General features: G+C 33.5%; 2 protein-coding genes across 3 annotated transcripts; both read right to left on the bottom strand.

Annotated features, from left to right (window-relative positions):
- Window positions 1–4,361: 4,361 nt before the first annotated feature.
- On the bottom strand, window positions 4,362–6,976 carry LOC108989930 (O-fucosyltransferase 30). Its single transcript, XM_018963698.2, has 2 exons — window positions 6,441–6,976; window positions 4,362–6,068 (listed from the first exon to the last, which is right to left on the bottom strand). Exons 1-2 carry the CDS (start codon window positions 6,899–6,901, stop codon window positions 4,997–4,999), a joined length of 1,533 nt encoding a protein of 510 aa, XP_018819243.1. The 5' UTR covers window positions 6,902–6,976; the 3' UTR covers window positions 4,362–4,996.
- A 1,109-nt stretch (window positions 6,977–8,085) lies between these two features.
- On the bottom strand, window positions 8,086–12,161 carry LOC108989931 (transcription factor KUA1-like). 2 transcript variants are annotated; one of them, XM_018963700.2, is made up of 4 exons: window positions 11,656–12,149; window positions 9,524–9,732; window positions 8,400–8,932; window positions 8,086–8,184 (listed from the first exon to the last, which is right to left on the bottom strand). In XM_018963700.2, exons 1-3 carry the CDS (start codon window positions 11,942–11,944, stop codon window positions 8,426–8,428), a joined length of 1,005 nt encoding a protein of 334 aa, XP_018819245.1. In that variant the 5' UTR covers window positions 11,945–12,149; the 3' UTR covers window positions 8,086–8,184; window positions 8,400–8,425. The 2 variants fall into 2 exon arrangements, with proteins under 2 accessions (XP_018819245.1, XP_018819244.1); XM_018963699.2 differs by having other exon boundaries at window positions 8,086–8,932; window positions 11,656–12,161.
- Window positions 12,162–15,858: the final 3,697 nt, after the last annotated feature.

Raw genomic sequence — 15,858 nt, 5'->3', positions numbered from 1 at the left:
TTTCGAGAAAGCCGTGGAAAACAGAATAAAATGGATCACAGAAAGTCAAAGCGGTGTGAAAAATAAAAGAGTGATCTAAAAATCAGATAAACATGCAGGCAAAAGAATGCGAGAAAACAGTAGGACAAAAATTGGGCAAAATAATAGTTGCTCAAGCGATAGACAAGAGGGGAAAAAAAAGAAAAAAAATCTGAAGCGGTGTGAAACGGCAAAGAGGGATCTAGAAACTGATAAAGATGGGAAATAAATATTTTGAGAAAGTCAACGAAAACATAATAAAATGGAACAAAAAAATTCGAGGAAAAGTAGGGACAAAATCGTAAATTCATTTAGAATGGAATCTACAAGAATGAAAAAATATAATGAAAAAAGATGAATGAAAAATTGAAGGACACGTCAAGAAAATCAATATAAAAGGAGGGGCAAAAATGTAAAAGAGAAAAAAAATAGGGAAGGGAAATGAATATAAAAGCAGGTATAGAAAGGGTAAAAAGTTTAAACAAATGGACATAGAGGGAAAAGAAATATAGAAGCAGGGCCAAAAATGAAAAAAAAAATATGCCAAGGGACATAGAGAGGAAACAAATATAAAAAAAAAGCGAAAAAATCGAAAAAATTTAAACCAAATGGTGCTAAATGAACATAGAGGCGAACGAAACATAGAAGCAAGGAAAAAAACGGAAAAAAAAAAAAATAGGCCAACGGGAAAAAAGAAAGTGGTGTGGAACATGAAAGAGTGATCTAGAATCTAATAAAGATGAAGATAAAAGAAAGCGAAAAAACAGTAGAATAAAAATTGGGAAAAAAATAGCGGCTGAAGTAGTAGACAAGAGGAAAAAAAAAGAATCTGAATCTGTGCGAAACGGGAAAGAGAGATCCAGAATCTGATAAAAATGGAAAATAAATATTTCGAGAAAGCCGTGAAAAACAGAATAAATGGAACACAAAAAGTCGATGCAGTGTGAAACATGAAAGAGTGATCTTGAATCTGATAAAGATGTAGACAAAAGAATAAGAGAAAACGGTAGAACAAAAATTTGGAAAAAAAATAGCAGCTAAAACGGTAGACAGGAGGGGAAAAGAAAAAGAATCTGAAGAGGTGCGAAACGGGAAAGATGGATCTAGAATCTGATAAAAATGAGAAATAAATATTTCGAGAAAGTAGTGAAAAGCATAATAAAATGGAACAGAGAAATTCGAATCGATGTAGAACATGAAAGAATAATCTAGAATCTTATAAAGTTGCAGACGAAAGAATGCGAGAAAACAGTAGAACAAAAATTGGAAAAAAAATATGAATCGGTGTGAAACGGGAACAAGGGATCTAGAATCTGATAAAGATGAGAAATAAATATTTCGAGAAATCCGTGGAAAACAGAATAAAATGAAACACAGAAATTCGAATCGATGTGGAACATGAAAGAGTGATCTAGAGTCTGATAAAGATGCAGACAAAAGAATGCGAGAAAACAGTAGAACAAAAATTAGGAAAAGAAATAGTGGCTGAAGCGATAGACAAGAGGGGAAAAAAAAGAAAAGAATCTAAAGCAGTGCGAAACGGCAAAGAGGGATCTAGAATCTGATAAAGATGGGAAATAAATATTTCAATAAAGCCATGAAAAACATAATAAAATGGAACACAGAAAGTCAAATCGATGTGGAACATGAAAGAGTGATCTAAAATCTGATAAAGATGCAGACAAAAGACTACGATAGAATGAAAATTGGGAAAAAAATAGTGGCGGAAGCGGTAGACAAGAGGGGGGAAAAAAGACAAAAGAATCTGAAGCGGTGCAAAACAGCAAAGAGGGATCTAGAATCTGATAAAGATGGAAAATAAATATTTTGAGAAAGTCGTGGAAAACATAATAAAATGGAGCACAGAAATTCAAGGAAAAGTATGGACAAAATCGTACATTTACTTAGAGTGGAATTTACAAGAATGAGAAAATATAATAGAAAAAAATAAACGAAAAATTGAAGGACACATCAAGAAAATCAATATAAAAGTAGGGGCAAAAATGTAAAAGAGAAAAAAACAAATCAGGAAAGGGAAATGAATATAAAAAGCAAGTGTAAAAAGGATAAAAAAATCAAACAAAAGAACATAAAGGGGAAAGAAATATAGAAGCTGAGGCAAAAATTGAAAAAACAAATATGCTAAGGGACACAGAGGGGTAACAATTATAAAAGTAAGGGCAAAATGGGAAAAAAATATAAACCAAGAGGTGCCAAAAGGGACATAAAAGGGAACAAAACTTAGAAGCATGGGCAAAAGTGGAAAAATAAATAGGCCAAGGGACACAGAGGGAAAACAAATATAAAAATAGGGGCTAAAATGGAAAAAAAAGGAAGCGGTGTGGAACATGAAGAGTGATCTAGAATCTAATAAAGATGCAGACAAAAAAAAGCGAGAAAACGGTAGAACAAAAATTGGGAAGAAAAATAGTGGTTGAGGCAGTAGACAAGGGGGGAAAAAAAGAATCTGAAGCAGTACAAAATGGGAAAGAGGGATCTAGAATCTGATAAAGATGAGACATAAATATTTCAGGAAAGCAGTGGAAAACAGAATAAAATGGAATTCGGAAAGTCGAAGCGCTGTAGAACATAAAAGAGTGATCTAGAATATGATAAAGATGCAGACAAAAGAATGCAAGAAAGCGGTAGAACAAAAATTGGAAAAAAATAGTGACTGAAGCGGTAGACAAGAGGAAAAAAAAAGAATCTGAAGCGTTGTGAAACGGGAAAGAGAGATCTAGAATCTGATAAAGATGAGAAATAAAATATTTCGAGAAAGTCGTGGAAAACATAATAAAATGGAACACAAAAATTTGAGAAAAAGTAGAGATAAAATCGTAAATTCACTTAGAATGGAATCTACAAGAATGAGAAATTATAATGAAAAAATATGAACGAAAAATTGAAAGACACATCTAAAAAATCAATATAAAAAGCAGGGGCGAAAATGCAAATCAGGGAAGGAAAATGAATATTAAAGCAGGTGCAAAAAGGGTAAAAAAAATTAAATAAAGGGACATAAAGTGGAAAGAAATATAGAAGCAGGGGCAAAAATGAAAAAAACAAATATGCCAAGGGACACAAAGGGGAAACAAATATAAAAAGCAAAGGCAAAAAGGAAAGAAAAATATAAACTAAGAGGTGTCACAGAGACAGAGGGGAATTAAACATAAGAAGCAAGGGCAAAAATGAAAAAAAAAAATAGGCCAAGAGACAGAGGGAAAACAAATATAAAAGCAGTGGCAAAAAGGGGAAAAAAAGACGTGGTGTGGAACATGAAAGAGTGATCTATAATCTAATAAGGAAAAATATTTGCATCAGCCTACTATTTATCACACACTCAACACACTTAGTGTATTGAGGTTTAAAAAAAAAAAAAATTAAATGCATGGTGTGTAAAGTGTGTAGGCTGATGCATAGAATTACCCATCTGATAAAGATGCAGACAAAAGAAAGAGAGAAAACAGTAGAACAAAAATTGAAAAAAAAAAAAATAGCAGCTGAAACAGTAGACAAGAGGGGAAAAAAATATGTATTGGTGCGAAAGGGAAAAGAGGGATCTAGAATATGATAAAGATGAGAAATAAATATTTCAAGAAAGTCGTGGAAAACAGAATAAAATAGAATACAGAAATTCGAAAAAAAGTATGGACAAAATCGTAAATTCACTTAGAATAAAATCTACAAGAATGAGAAAATATAATGAAAAAGATGAACGAAAAACTGAAGGACACATCTGAAAAATAATATAAAAGCAAGGGCAAAAATGTAAAAGAGAAACAAATCAGGAAATGGAAATGAATATAAAAGTAGGTGCAAAAATTGTAAAAAAATTAAACAAAGGGACATAGAGGGAAAATAAATATATAAGCATGAGCAAAAATGAAAAACAAAAATATGACAATGGACACAGAGGGGAAACAAATATAAAACTAAGGACAAAAAGAAAAAAAAATATAAATCAATAGGTGCCAAAGGGACGTTGAGGGGAACGAAACATAGTAGTAGGGGCAAAAATAAAAAAAAAATAAATAAATAAATAAATAAAAAGGCCAAATGACACATAGAGAGAAAATAAATATAAAAGTAAGAGAAAAAAGATAAACCAAGACCTTACTGCTTATTGGCACTTATTATATATAAGATATATAAGATAAGGGCATATTTTTGGGGAGAGTGATTGTGTCATAATTTGGATTAATCATAAGCGACAAAAATGTGATATAACGTTTAAATCCACGTAGACAGGAATTTATTAGTAACAAGTTTGATGTGCATGTGTAAATTCTTTAATTAAGTATAGATTAAATTCATATACACACGAAAATGCGACACGGAATTCCTTAACTGTTAAAAGTGAGAACTAGGCTTCAAATTTTCTGAGATCACCAGAATGTTATAAGACATCACAGCAGATTATGCAAGAAAATCAACATATACGAAAAAACTTTAGAACACTATGAATGGAAACAATAGATCACTCATCTACACAATCACAATGAATTAATAACGCTCGGAAATGCCCCATTTCAATTATTTCCATGACAGAAAAGGACAACTGTGTGCCAAGAGGCTTCAATCCTCAACGACAAAAACTCAGCCCCAAATGAACTAATCAATACGATTGTCGGATATATCAAGCTATAACTTCCCAAATCTATATCTGAAGAGCACCCTCTATCTTGCCCTTGAAAACGTGGTATCATCATTAACAGAAGCTTCAATAAATTGCAACCTCAGCAGAGCTTAGTCCCGAGTCCTGCCATTAAATGTCCTTCTCTGCCTTCAACAAACAGAAGATAGTCCCATGATATTTTACTGCAAAAGATGATAAAAGTGCAAGGCTTGCATAAAAATAGAATCCATTTCAGGCTGCCAAGCACAATTCCACAACTCCAAACCATACACATTTGATCTGTTAAACTGATACACCTTCAATGAGTTAGTTTTTACTTCGTATCAGATTCTAAGCCACCTGTCATGACACGGTCAGACTTTGTTTTGAACATGTGCCGAATTTTCTCATCAGCTCTACACTTTTTGCAATAGTTGAACCAGCAGTCCCAACAAAACCAAGTGAAGCACAGCTGCAAACAGATTCCTCAATGTACAAAAGTACATCAGGAAGTATCTCAGAAGGGCAGTGTTTCTTTAATCCGCCCATTCCAAAATCCTCTGGAACAAACCCAAACCTTAGGCCATGACCGGCAGCCATAACTTTTTTGGCTGTTTCAATTACCAACTCATCCTCTTCTCTGAGTAAATGCAGCTTAAAATTATGCGAGTCTCTAGCCAACTCCCCCAAGTAACTTCCGGTCCAATTACCTTCAGGAAGATCGGTCATCACAAAAATATGAATAGGGTGTGGACCCTGTCGTAAAGATTCTAGTTTCTGTTTTAAACCCAGAAATGTAACTTTCCAATGATTCTTGAACTGCCCATCCAACAATCTGAGCTGAGCGCAAAGAAAAGGAGCCCCTATGTTCTTTTTGGCAAACTCCTTTCCCGTACTCACAATTTCAGGAACAAATGGAAGAAAGGCAATCTTGTCAATCAGAGACTGTATCCTTTGATCTCTTGGAGCTTCATGAATATCGATGTATGACTCTGAACCTCTGTAGGGAGTTGTGAAAAGGCTTCCAAATGCCAGCAGTGGGGCAGATTCAGCTTCAGAACCGGGTCCAAGAGTCTTGTATACATCTCTCCGTCTCCTAATATGTGATATTTTCTTCTTCTTCTTGAGCTGTTCATCAGGTTGGAATGAATCTAAAACACCATCCTTATCACCGTTTTGGTAAGTCCAGACTGTAGTCCGGCAATCTTCACCAACCGCATATGTACATATATCCACTTTACCGTTAAGCACAGATAGTAGAGATCCACATTGCTTTAGGCTATCAAACAAAGAGGACTGCTCATTTGATGCGTGGAAACAGTCAAAATCTTTCACTCCACACCATAGGGATGCGAAAACCCTGAAATCTATGGCTTGAACAATAGGTGAAGACACTAGCGATGAAATATCAATAATGTCAGCCATGGAGACATACCTGCAACAACGTGTTATATAAAGGTACAATTTTTAAAAGACCATAACATCAGAATCTATCAAACAAAGAGCAAATCTACAATAGGAATAGAAAAAAGGAAGTGCCAAATAGACTCATACTCTTGTTTTCAAAGACATAAGGACGGAGAAATGTAGTGGAAGAAATGAAAGTACTGGAGACAGTTACCGATTGGTTCATAAACACTAAAGACTGCAATTCTCACCCTTTTCACCAGACAAGAGAATAATTAACCAGAAACAAAAATATGACGCCATTCGGATGAGAGAATAAAAACAAACCCAATAGAACCCACATTATAAACTTACCAAATTAAAAAAAAAAACAAAAAAAATCTCCTTCAAACGGACTCACCGACCGGTCCTGAGGAGCTCAACCACATGGTCCCAAACCGCAACCCGGATCTCACCCGGACTCGAAACCCTAAATTTCGGGCAACTGCCAAGAGCAACAGCGTGGTGATCAAGAACGGGAGGAACAATCAGGGTCCGGTTGAGAATCCCGGCCATCAAGATGGCATTCTTGAACTCGGAGACCTGATTGCTGAAGCCGCTATGGGGCGCGTACCAGAGGAATTTCTCCCCCAGGAATGGGGCTTGGGAGGAAGTGCATTGGGGGAATCGAGAAATCAGGGCTTTGTTAAAAGGCGAAATGGGAGAGGGGGAGTTGGGAGTCAGGGAGTAGTACGAGAGGAAGAAGAGGAGGGAGGCGAACAGAGCGACGAGGGAGAGGGAGAGAAGAGGGGATCTGTGTGAGGGTTTTTTGGTGGGCCATGGTTTGGGGATGGGCCTGCTGGTGTGGAGGAAGTGGTTCATGGCTGGACTGGTGCTGCTGCCTTGAAAGCAGGGGTGGACGGAGATCGTATATTATAGAGTGAACATCTCCACTTCTTTGGAAAGAAAAATAATAATAAATAATAATTTTATACCTTTTGTGAAAAAGAGTTTAATGCAAGAAACTGTTCAATTAATTAAACTCTAAGATTTTAAATTAAGATTATGTAAAACAAAAAATTCAAATTAAGATAAGTAGACACGTACAAAGCAGACGAGGGGTATTTAATGTAAAAGTAAAACAATGTTGTGATTAAATTAAATTCTGTTAAAAAAAATGTGTCTACGGTTATTGAGAATGATAAAATGAATGGTAGCACAAAACGAAGCTGACCTGATACAAAACCAAAATGATCCAAAACTATGCTTGCCCACTTAACTATTTTATTCGGGTAGATACATCAAGAGAGGTCGACCACACGTTCGGGGAATCAGAATGGGAGGATTGAAGTAGATATTTTTTCATGTTTGAATGTAAATAAATTAAGATATATATTTGAATGTATGAAATAAATTGAGATGAATTTAACTTTTTTATAAAAAATCGAAAAAGTAACAAGTTCCAATAACGATTGATTTGAGATGAGTTGAACCAACTCCAACAACAAAACACGACTATGTTTGGATAGCACTATTATTTAACATTTTATCATTATTTTTCACTACTATTTAATATTTTATTATTATTTTTTACAACTTTTTTCACTATCATTCACTGATATCATCTCACTATTATTCTCAAATGCCTTTGAAAATCCTCGTTCCTTCTATTTATCTTTTCTTCTTGGCGAGGGTCTTCTTTCTGAAGAATTTAAAGATTGGCTCACAGATGGATTCATTCAATTCTAATATTATACTGAATGAAGATTAAATAAATAAAAATATATATTTCAATGTTCTCCATTCTCATATATACTCTATATATATATATATATATATATATATATATATGGATTTTGTGCCATCCATGATAATCGTTTGACAGACTGCCCAAAGGCATAATTCTCCATATATTTGCAATCTAAACTATAAAGAAATAAATAGCACACTTGAGGCAAACAACCTCAGAACCCTTTCTCCCAATATCCCACAGCCCAAATCTTAATAAAAAGTGAACAACAATTCTAACTTCTACAAACTATAATAAATACATTGAGAATGAATCATGCATATAAGTAGCCACAACATGTCGGTGTTTAAATGTTTATTGGCAGTACCAGTCACTTAACTCCATGGTTTCGTAACTTTCAATCAATATCGGAGAACTGAGGCAAAAATCAAAACATGTCAAACACAAATAATGTTAATTATTCGAATATAACTTCTTTACGATGATAGATGCTACGGCCTACAATCTAAGAACTGACTTCAGTTAAGTAACACCATATAAACTAAACTAAACCAAGCCAAACTGCACATTATTATTAGTCTTGTATTAAAAGTAACTTGTAAAGCCCCCCCAAGCATTGAGCTAACTTACAATCTCGAGATCGGAAAAGCTGCCCATCAAACTGCATGGATTGGGCTACTGCTTGAATTAATATTGGAACTCTCAGATGCTGGATTTGCATGAAATGCTGACTGCCTAGAGGACCCTTCCAGTAGTTTTAATGAAAGAGAGGATGTACCAGTATGGCCAATAGATTCTCCTAAGCTCAGTTTTGACATGCCAACCAGCTCATCTACATTGATTGGGCTCTTTGAATGTACTGCAGTTGGCTTGAGGACCTCATGTGTCTCCTTCTTAGTTGCCTCTGTAGTGTATCCCGGCCAAAATGGAAAAGAAAACGGGAAGTACGGCGAGAAATAAGCAGGATATACCACAGGGTAGGGAGGTTGTGAGCTATCTGGGTTTGGAGGAACAGGATCTCCATCATTGGAGTTGCTAGAGTCCATTGATTCACATTCTTCGTCCAAAGCAGGAGTTGTAGGCAATGGAGGATTGCTCTGTGTTTCAGCCTGTGACTGGTTGACAGATAAGAAGTCCCTGGGTACCATCTGAGTTTCAACTGACTGCAGAAATATTAATGGCAACTATATAAGATACTAGAAGAAATGGGGGAAAGCTAGATCTTCTGAAAAAAAAAACTTAACTTCCAAATATTTATTAATCTTTAAAGCATCCACGAGCAAAAGTGCAGGAAAAGAAATCAACATGTCAAGCAGGCATCATAAGGGGAAGCGCACAGCAATCTCACAACAACTGGAAGACCAGGGAACAACAACAGCATGACAAGTCTTACAACTAAATTATCCAGTAACAAAATCAGCCAGAAATATTGGTTGTGCAGAGTCTATAAACTATAAATTTAAATAATCAGGGGAAAAACTAAAAAGGGTAGACTCCTAACAATAGGCTGAGACCCATTCAAAATTGACCCATCCATGTAAGATGCATGACCTTGCTGGTTTAGTGCTCTGTTTCATTGCATGGAGGTTCGAAAAGCCCAAATTATGTGCCATTAACAAATGACTACATATCAGACTATATTATCGGCAGGAGTATAGAAAGCATCAGGAAATTTCTTCTTCTGAGAGTGTCTGTGTGTGCATATGGGTACCGTAATTGACTTTATCACATCGAATGGTAAGAAGAGTACTAACTTCATCTGCTATAATATCAAACAGGCTGGAGCGTCTCTTTCTCCTGGATACATTTGTTTGCCTGATGAAATACTTTTGAGCATGGCTGGCCACTTGAGTAGGTGTCCTTGATATAACATAATTGCGAGATATTCCACGCCAATCACCCTTTCCAAGCTTCTGTAGTCCGAGTAAAAACATCCTATGTTCGTCTTCAGTCCATGGAATGCCTGCAAGTCAACTATTAGCCATTTCAGAGACAAAACAGGGCATGCGCAATACAAAACAACCGCACATAGATATAAAATTAAAAGCATCATATTCCTTTTTGTTTTTTACTAATCTTCTATTACTTAACAGAATTAAATTATAAGCATCATCTAACATCAGATTTCTGTAACATCGTTTTTTTATAGGTAAAATAGATATAGTCACAGATTTCTGTAACAGATAAGCTTCATCTACACTGTATCTTATAAATTAGCGTCTTATAGACATCATGCAAAATTCCATAAACATCATGCATATACAAATAATACTGATGATAAGTTGTATCCTTCCTTGCACTTAAAGCTGCTGATTTCTCCTTTCTGCTCCTCACTAATAAATCAAATTTGAAACCAACAATTGCGCCAGAAAATTAAAGAACCATAAAGTTTAAGTTAACCTTCTGAAAGCACTACTACGATACTTCAAAAGTTTCTCGAACAAGTTAGCCATTTGTTGTTAAATAGTGCATCTTTCCAAAAAGCTGTAAGTTTTTCTTATGAGACAGACAAGCCACCAGCACCCAGATAATCACCACAATTTACCAACCAATTCACTGCTAATAATTCCGGTAGCAGTAAAGCTAAATGCTGACACATCTATACCATCTAATTTACGGTGACACATTGTGGAAAATTTATCAAGCCCTAAAACCAAAACTTTTTTCAACTTCCAAAAATATCGAAACATAGAAAAAAAATTTTGTTGTCAAGCATTCCTAACCCAAGCAGACGCATTGTCAAATCTGTTGTAGTTAGGACAATTAAAAAATCCTTGAAGAATACATTGTATGTTGATTAAGAGTGCCTTTATACATTGTATGTTGATTAAGAGTGCCTTTAAAGGCTGATTATTTTTTAACTCTTTCCTAAAAAAAAAAATCTTTTACCCTACCTCTAACAGGTAATGCAATGTTTTGTACCAGAGAAAATATAGGAGAAACTACAATGACAATTTTATGTTCACAGGTCATATACTCTCCCTGATAAGACCCAGACAAAATACCAAACAAAGCCCTATCGACCCTTCCTACCACTTAAGCCACACCAGAATGCTTTCCTCAATTCCATAGGCTCCCCACGCAGTGAATGCTATTCCTCAGTGAATTCCATAGGCTCCCTACGCGGGCTTTCAGGGGCAGTAGGAGCTCCCTATTATGGGTTAGGGATTTTCTTGTATACATTCAGTGTACTCCTATTGATTTATATATAATACTTTTACTTATCAAAAAATCTTTTTTACTTTAGTAACTTATTTATTGGTATGATAAAGAAATTTTCTCACATCATATGCTTTCTCACACTTCAATTTCCTTTTCTCAGTCCAACGTCCCCAAAAACCGCTTATACACACCATTCATATTTGGGATAAGCCTTTGTATTATTTAAAAAAGTCTTCCATTACCTATAAAAAAATTATTATTGAACTGAGTTTTCAAAAATATTTTTATTTATTTATTTAATTAATCTAGCTTATAGTTATTGATAGCCATTATATTAAACTCTAATTGTGGAACTAGAACATACGAACTGTTTTTTTTCTTTTTCCGGGCTTGCTTCTTAAGCTCCCTTACCCAATCTCAATCAGTGTCAAAGGCACGATCTTGTCGCACTCATTCCTTAAACTACTACGCCTGAAAAATAAAAAGGAAAAGTGAAGAATCTAGACTATTACTCCGTTTTTCTCTTTCGACATTCAATTTATATTCTAAATTCTTCACCGAGTCCAACCATAATCATGCAAAAAAGTAAAAATCGTGACTTTCTCTTTGTTTAAGAGAATAATAAATAAATTACCGTTATTCCAGCAGTTAAGTTAGACCTTTCTTTGATTTTGATAAACGATAACAATGAAATCAAATGCAAAAAGAAGCAAAAAATCGAGACCTTTCTTTCTTTCACGGCAGCTCGAGGACGAGCCCGGCACGAAATCCTCGGACGCGTACCCGTCCGCGGCCATACCGTGGTCAGGAGTCTCTCCGGGCGAACCCGGAGTGTTGTACCCGGTCTGGTTGAGCCCCGAGCCCGACCCAGCGTAGTGGCTCAGATTTCCCATGCTGGCGCTCTTCCGGATCGACCCGTCAGTCAGCCGGACCCCGAACAGCTTGACGCCGCGGTTGGGGCACGTCCGGGAGTTGTGCCCATTGTGGCTGCAATGCGAGCACCTCCGAGTCATAGCTTCTCGAATCGGATCGGATGGAATAGGAAAGGAGATTTAAACACCCGTGAGGAAGAGACAGGATTCAGATCCAATGGGCTCCAAACAACAAGATCCGAGAGAGAGGAGAGCTTTGGCGGTTGGGCTTCAGACCCTTGTTGTTACATCCTCGGCTTTCGCGGACGAGAGAGAGAGAGAGACACTATCCATAACATTGTAATATATCTGATCGTAGATAAATGGAGATGATTCCGTGATTCGTCCGGAATTTAATATGCAATTCGCTTTTATATTCTGGCCGTCGATTTGATGAAACAATAGTCTGATGATCTTTTGTGATCATTTAATTTCACTTTTAAAGTATTAGCTGGGACAGATATTTTAGAGCTTATTGGTTCACGATCTCTCTAGATTTTCTCAAGTAAATTAAAATAATATCATATTTATTATTTTAAAATATTATCATATTTATTGATATCATAAAATCTCCAATAATTTCAATTGACAGAGAATATATATAATAAAACTTAATATCAATATCTGCAATTTTGTTTTTCAGTCTATGGCTTTTGAAAAACTTTGGGATTCCGTTACGAATTTTAAAAAGTGTTTAAGTATTTTTAAATTATTTTTATTGAGAAAATTAAATTATTTTGATGTTACATATTAAAGTATTTTTTAATCTCAAATAAGTTAAAAAATACGTTTGAATAAAAACATCATCATGTTTTTTTGGATAATGTAGAACGTAATTCAAATTTTAAAAAAATTGTCATTGGACAAAACTGTTCATACAACTTTTAAATAATTACAACTTTTAAAGATATGGTCACAATTTTTAAAAAATCAAATAATCGTCATTTTCACCTTATAAATCATTTTTTTAATATGTTTCTAAACAAATATAATATGTTTTAAAGTGTTTTATACGTATGGTTACCAAACAATAAATAATTTTTTAATAATAGAACTTATTACTTAAACTATATTTTCCACTATAATCTCCAACATGCACTAGAATTGCCTAGACTAGCCAAGAGTTTAAATACGGTTTCCAGATTGGACATTGCCCTAAAATCAATTAAAAATTTCTATTTATAAGTCGATATAGATAATACAATTAGTAAACTACTTATATCGTATAATTTAATTTGTAAGAGAAATTTAAATTTTTGAATTTTATAAATAAAATCTTATCATTTAAGTGGAGTGCGCAAAACTTCCGCACCCTAATTAGGGTATGTTTGGATAATTCCAAAATTTTTAAAATTTCTTAAAATTTCATTTACAAACATCACTTAAATACAAAAAATAATAATTATTATAATAATTTTTTCATTTAATCATTACCGAATTATTATTCAAATAAAAAAATCAATACACATTTTACAAATTTTAAAACAAAACACAAAAATTAATACAATTTTTACAAACTCCAAAACAAAAAATAAAATTAAAAAATTATATTCAAATAACCTTTTGATTTTATCTATTCACATTCACAAACTACACTCCGATAGTTATTTTAAAAAATATTTTTATTTAATTTTTCTCTCTTCTTTTCTTAAACCTAATCTCAAACAAATTCTCAAACATTTCAAAACACTATTGGTATCCAAACATGCCCGACTATACAAATCATTTTCCTAATCTAATAGATTATTAGATTGTAAGAAATTTTTTCAATTTAACTTGGGAAACTTTATTCTTATTTTTTGGGTGTCTATTGTGTTACACTTTGATTTTCACACATGCTTTGTTTTTTATTAAAAAAAATCAGTTATAGATAAGAACTATAGATTGGAGGATAAGATAAAACGATTTCATTTATGTTTAGCATTGTTTTTAGAGAAATGGTACTTGCAGTTATAAGTGTGCAAGTATCGTGCAGTCACTTTAAAAAAAGTAAATAAATATGGGGCCCACATGAAAAGAAATTAATTTTTTATGAGTAGATCTTACTTTTTTTTAAAGCGACTGTATGACATTTGTTCATTCTACGACTGTATATATCATTACTCTTATTTTTATAAAAAGCTTAAGCATTTTCATACTAAAAATAATATCCAGATCAAGTTTACTTATATCTTCTAGCTTTCCCATCCGTCCAAATATGGGAGGACAAAATGGGTTGGTGAGCCAGATTACAATTTTGCCCCTTATCTTCTTACTACCCAACTTTGACTTGCATTTTGCTCTCACATTAGTCCCCACTCCCCCACCAACCTTGTTTTATCACTCTTCTTCTTAAAAACGTTTTCCACATTTATATGTTTTCAGTAAATGGTAATTATCCTTGTACTATTCATAGTAATACATTTTCATTTGGAAAAGAGGGACAGACAAAAAGCAAGAGACTCTATATGGAGGGATGGTGGAAAATTCAGTGATATCCACAAATATACATGCAATATATAACCTTTAGTTTTATAAGCATAGTCCATTCTATTTGAAAAGAATAAAGCTCACTATTAAAATATAGGTTTTTATATGTGAACTATAGATTTATCCATTTTTTTTAAAAGTAATGTGCGGGATTTGCACATCCTAAAGCTGTATGAATAAGGGATGTGCAACCAGGACGGATTTTTTTTTTTTTTTTTTTTTTGTCTAGTCCAAAACCTAAAAATCCATGCAAATTCGGGCAGGTAAGATGAAACTGGATCCGATATGGAATTGGTTACAGATCCGATTATGTAACTGGTTATCCATAACTAGGTCTTATCTAAAAAAATATAAAAAATAATTCAATTTTTTCAAATCTCAAAACAAAAATAATATACAAAAATCAGATTCTAATGATATTTTAAATTTATAATATTTTTATTCAATTTTTTTTATCTCTCCTCTCTCGAAACTCTATAAAATATATTAACTCAAATTATTTATTACTATTCATAAATTATTTCACTACTTTTAACAAATCATTTCATCTCATTTTACTATCCAAATCAGGTAATCTCATCTCAACATCCAAAATCACTAATTAAGAGAAAGGTTTTGCTAAAATTTTAACATTAATTATGCATACATGCAGCACTTTTCTGTTTTTTTCTTTTTCTTTGAAGCACCTTAGACTTTACCTATTTGTTACACAAATATACCTTCTTTAGAAGATGCATTTTCAAAAACTTCTCGAGTACTTATTTTGACACATCGAAGTTGTATATGTACCAACATTAAATAACATGCATGCATGAGTGATTGTCCCATGCAAGAATATTGAAAATTTTTAGTATATTTTTCACTAATTTTGTGATAAATTAATACTTAGAGTAGCATTCCCCACCAGAGTTAATCTTAATTTTTGGATCTTGATATACATGTTCTTAATTTATCACCGACTAAGTAATTACTAAGTAAACTGAAATAATCAGTTTGGATAAGTTTATATTGAAGGCATATAGTATTGAATGTTACATCTTGATATTGTTGTGATGTATTATTATTTATTTTGTTCTTTATAAATTGATGTTTTGCATTGTAATGTAAACAACAATGTAACATGTAGTATGCATGCGTTGTGTGTGTTGATATATTATTATTTATTTTGTATAAAAATAAATAAATAACATAAAGGCCCACAAAAAAAGCCCTTTGAATTGTTAAAAATATTTATTTTTAAAAAAACATGTTAAAAAGGGTTTACAAAATTTTGGGTATTAAACATGATATCCAATTTTTTAAAAAAACAAAAATACTATAAAAACTTTTTTAAAAGTTTTAAAAAGTCTTTTTAAAGAAAAAAATAAAAAAATGTAATAAACCTGAATATCCAGTTACAACTCAGATATCTAGGTTTACATCCAGTTATCGCTCAGATTTTTTTTTTTAGGCTTATCCGGGCGGATAATCGCCCAATTTTTAAAACTCGGATCCAGATCGAGTTCTACACCCCTAGTATTAATAATTTTTTTAAACGAATAAAATAT

The sequence above is a fragment of the Juglans regia genome, chromosome 2 (genome assembly GCF_001411555.2).
Source record: "Juglans regia cultivar Chandler chromosome 2, Walnut 2.0, whole genome shotgun sequence".
Classification (NCBI taxonomy): Eukaryota; Viridiplantae; Streptophyta; class Magnoliopsida; order Fagales; family Juglandaceae; genus Juglans; species Juglans regia.
This window is presented reverse-complemented; position numbering and strand designations above follow the sequence as displayed.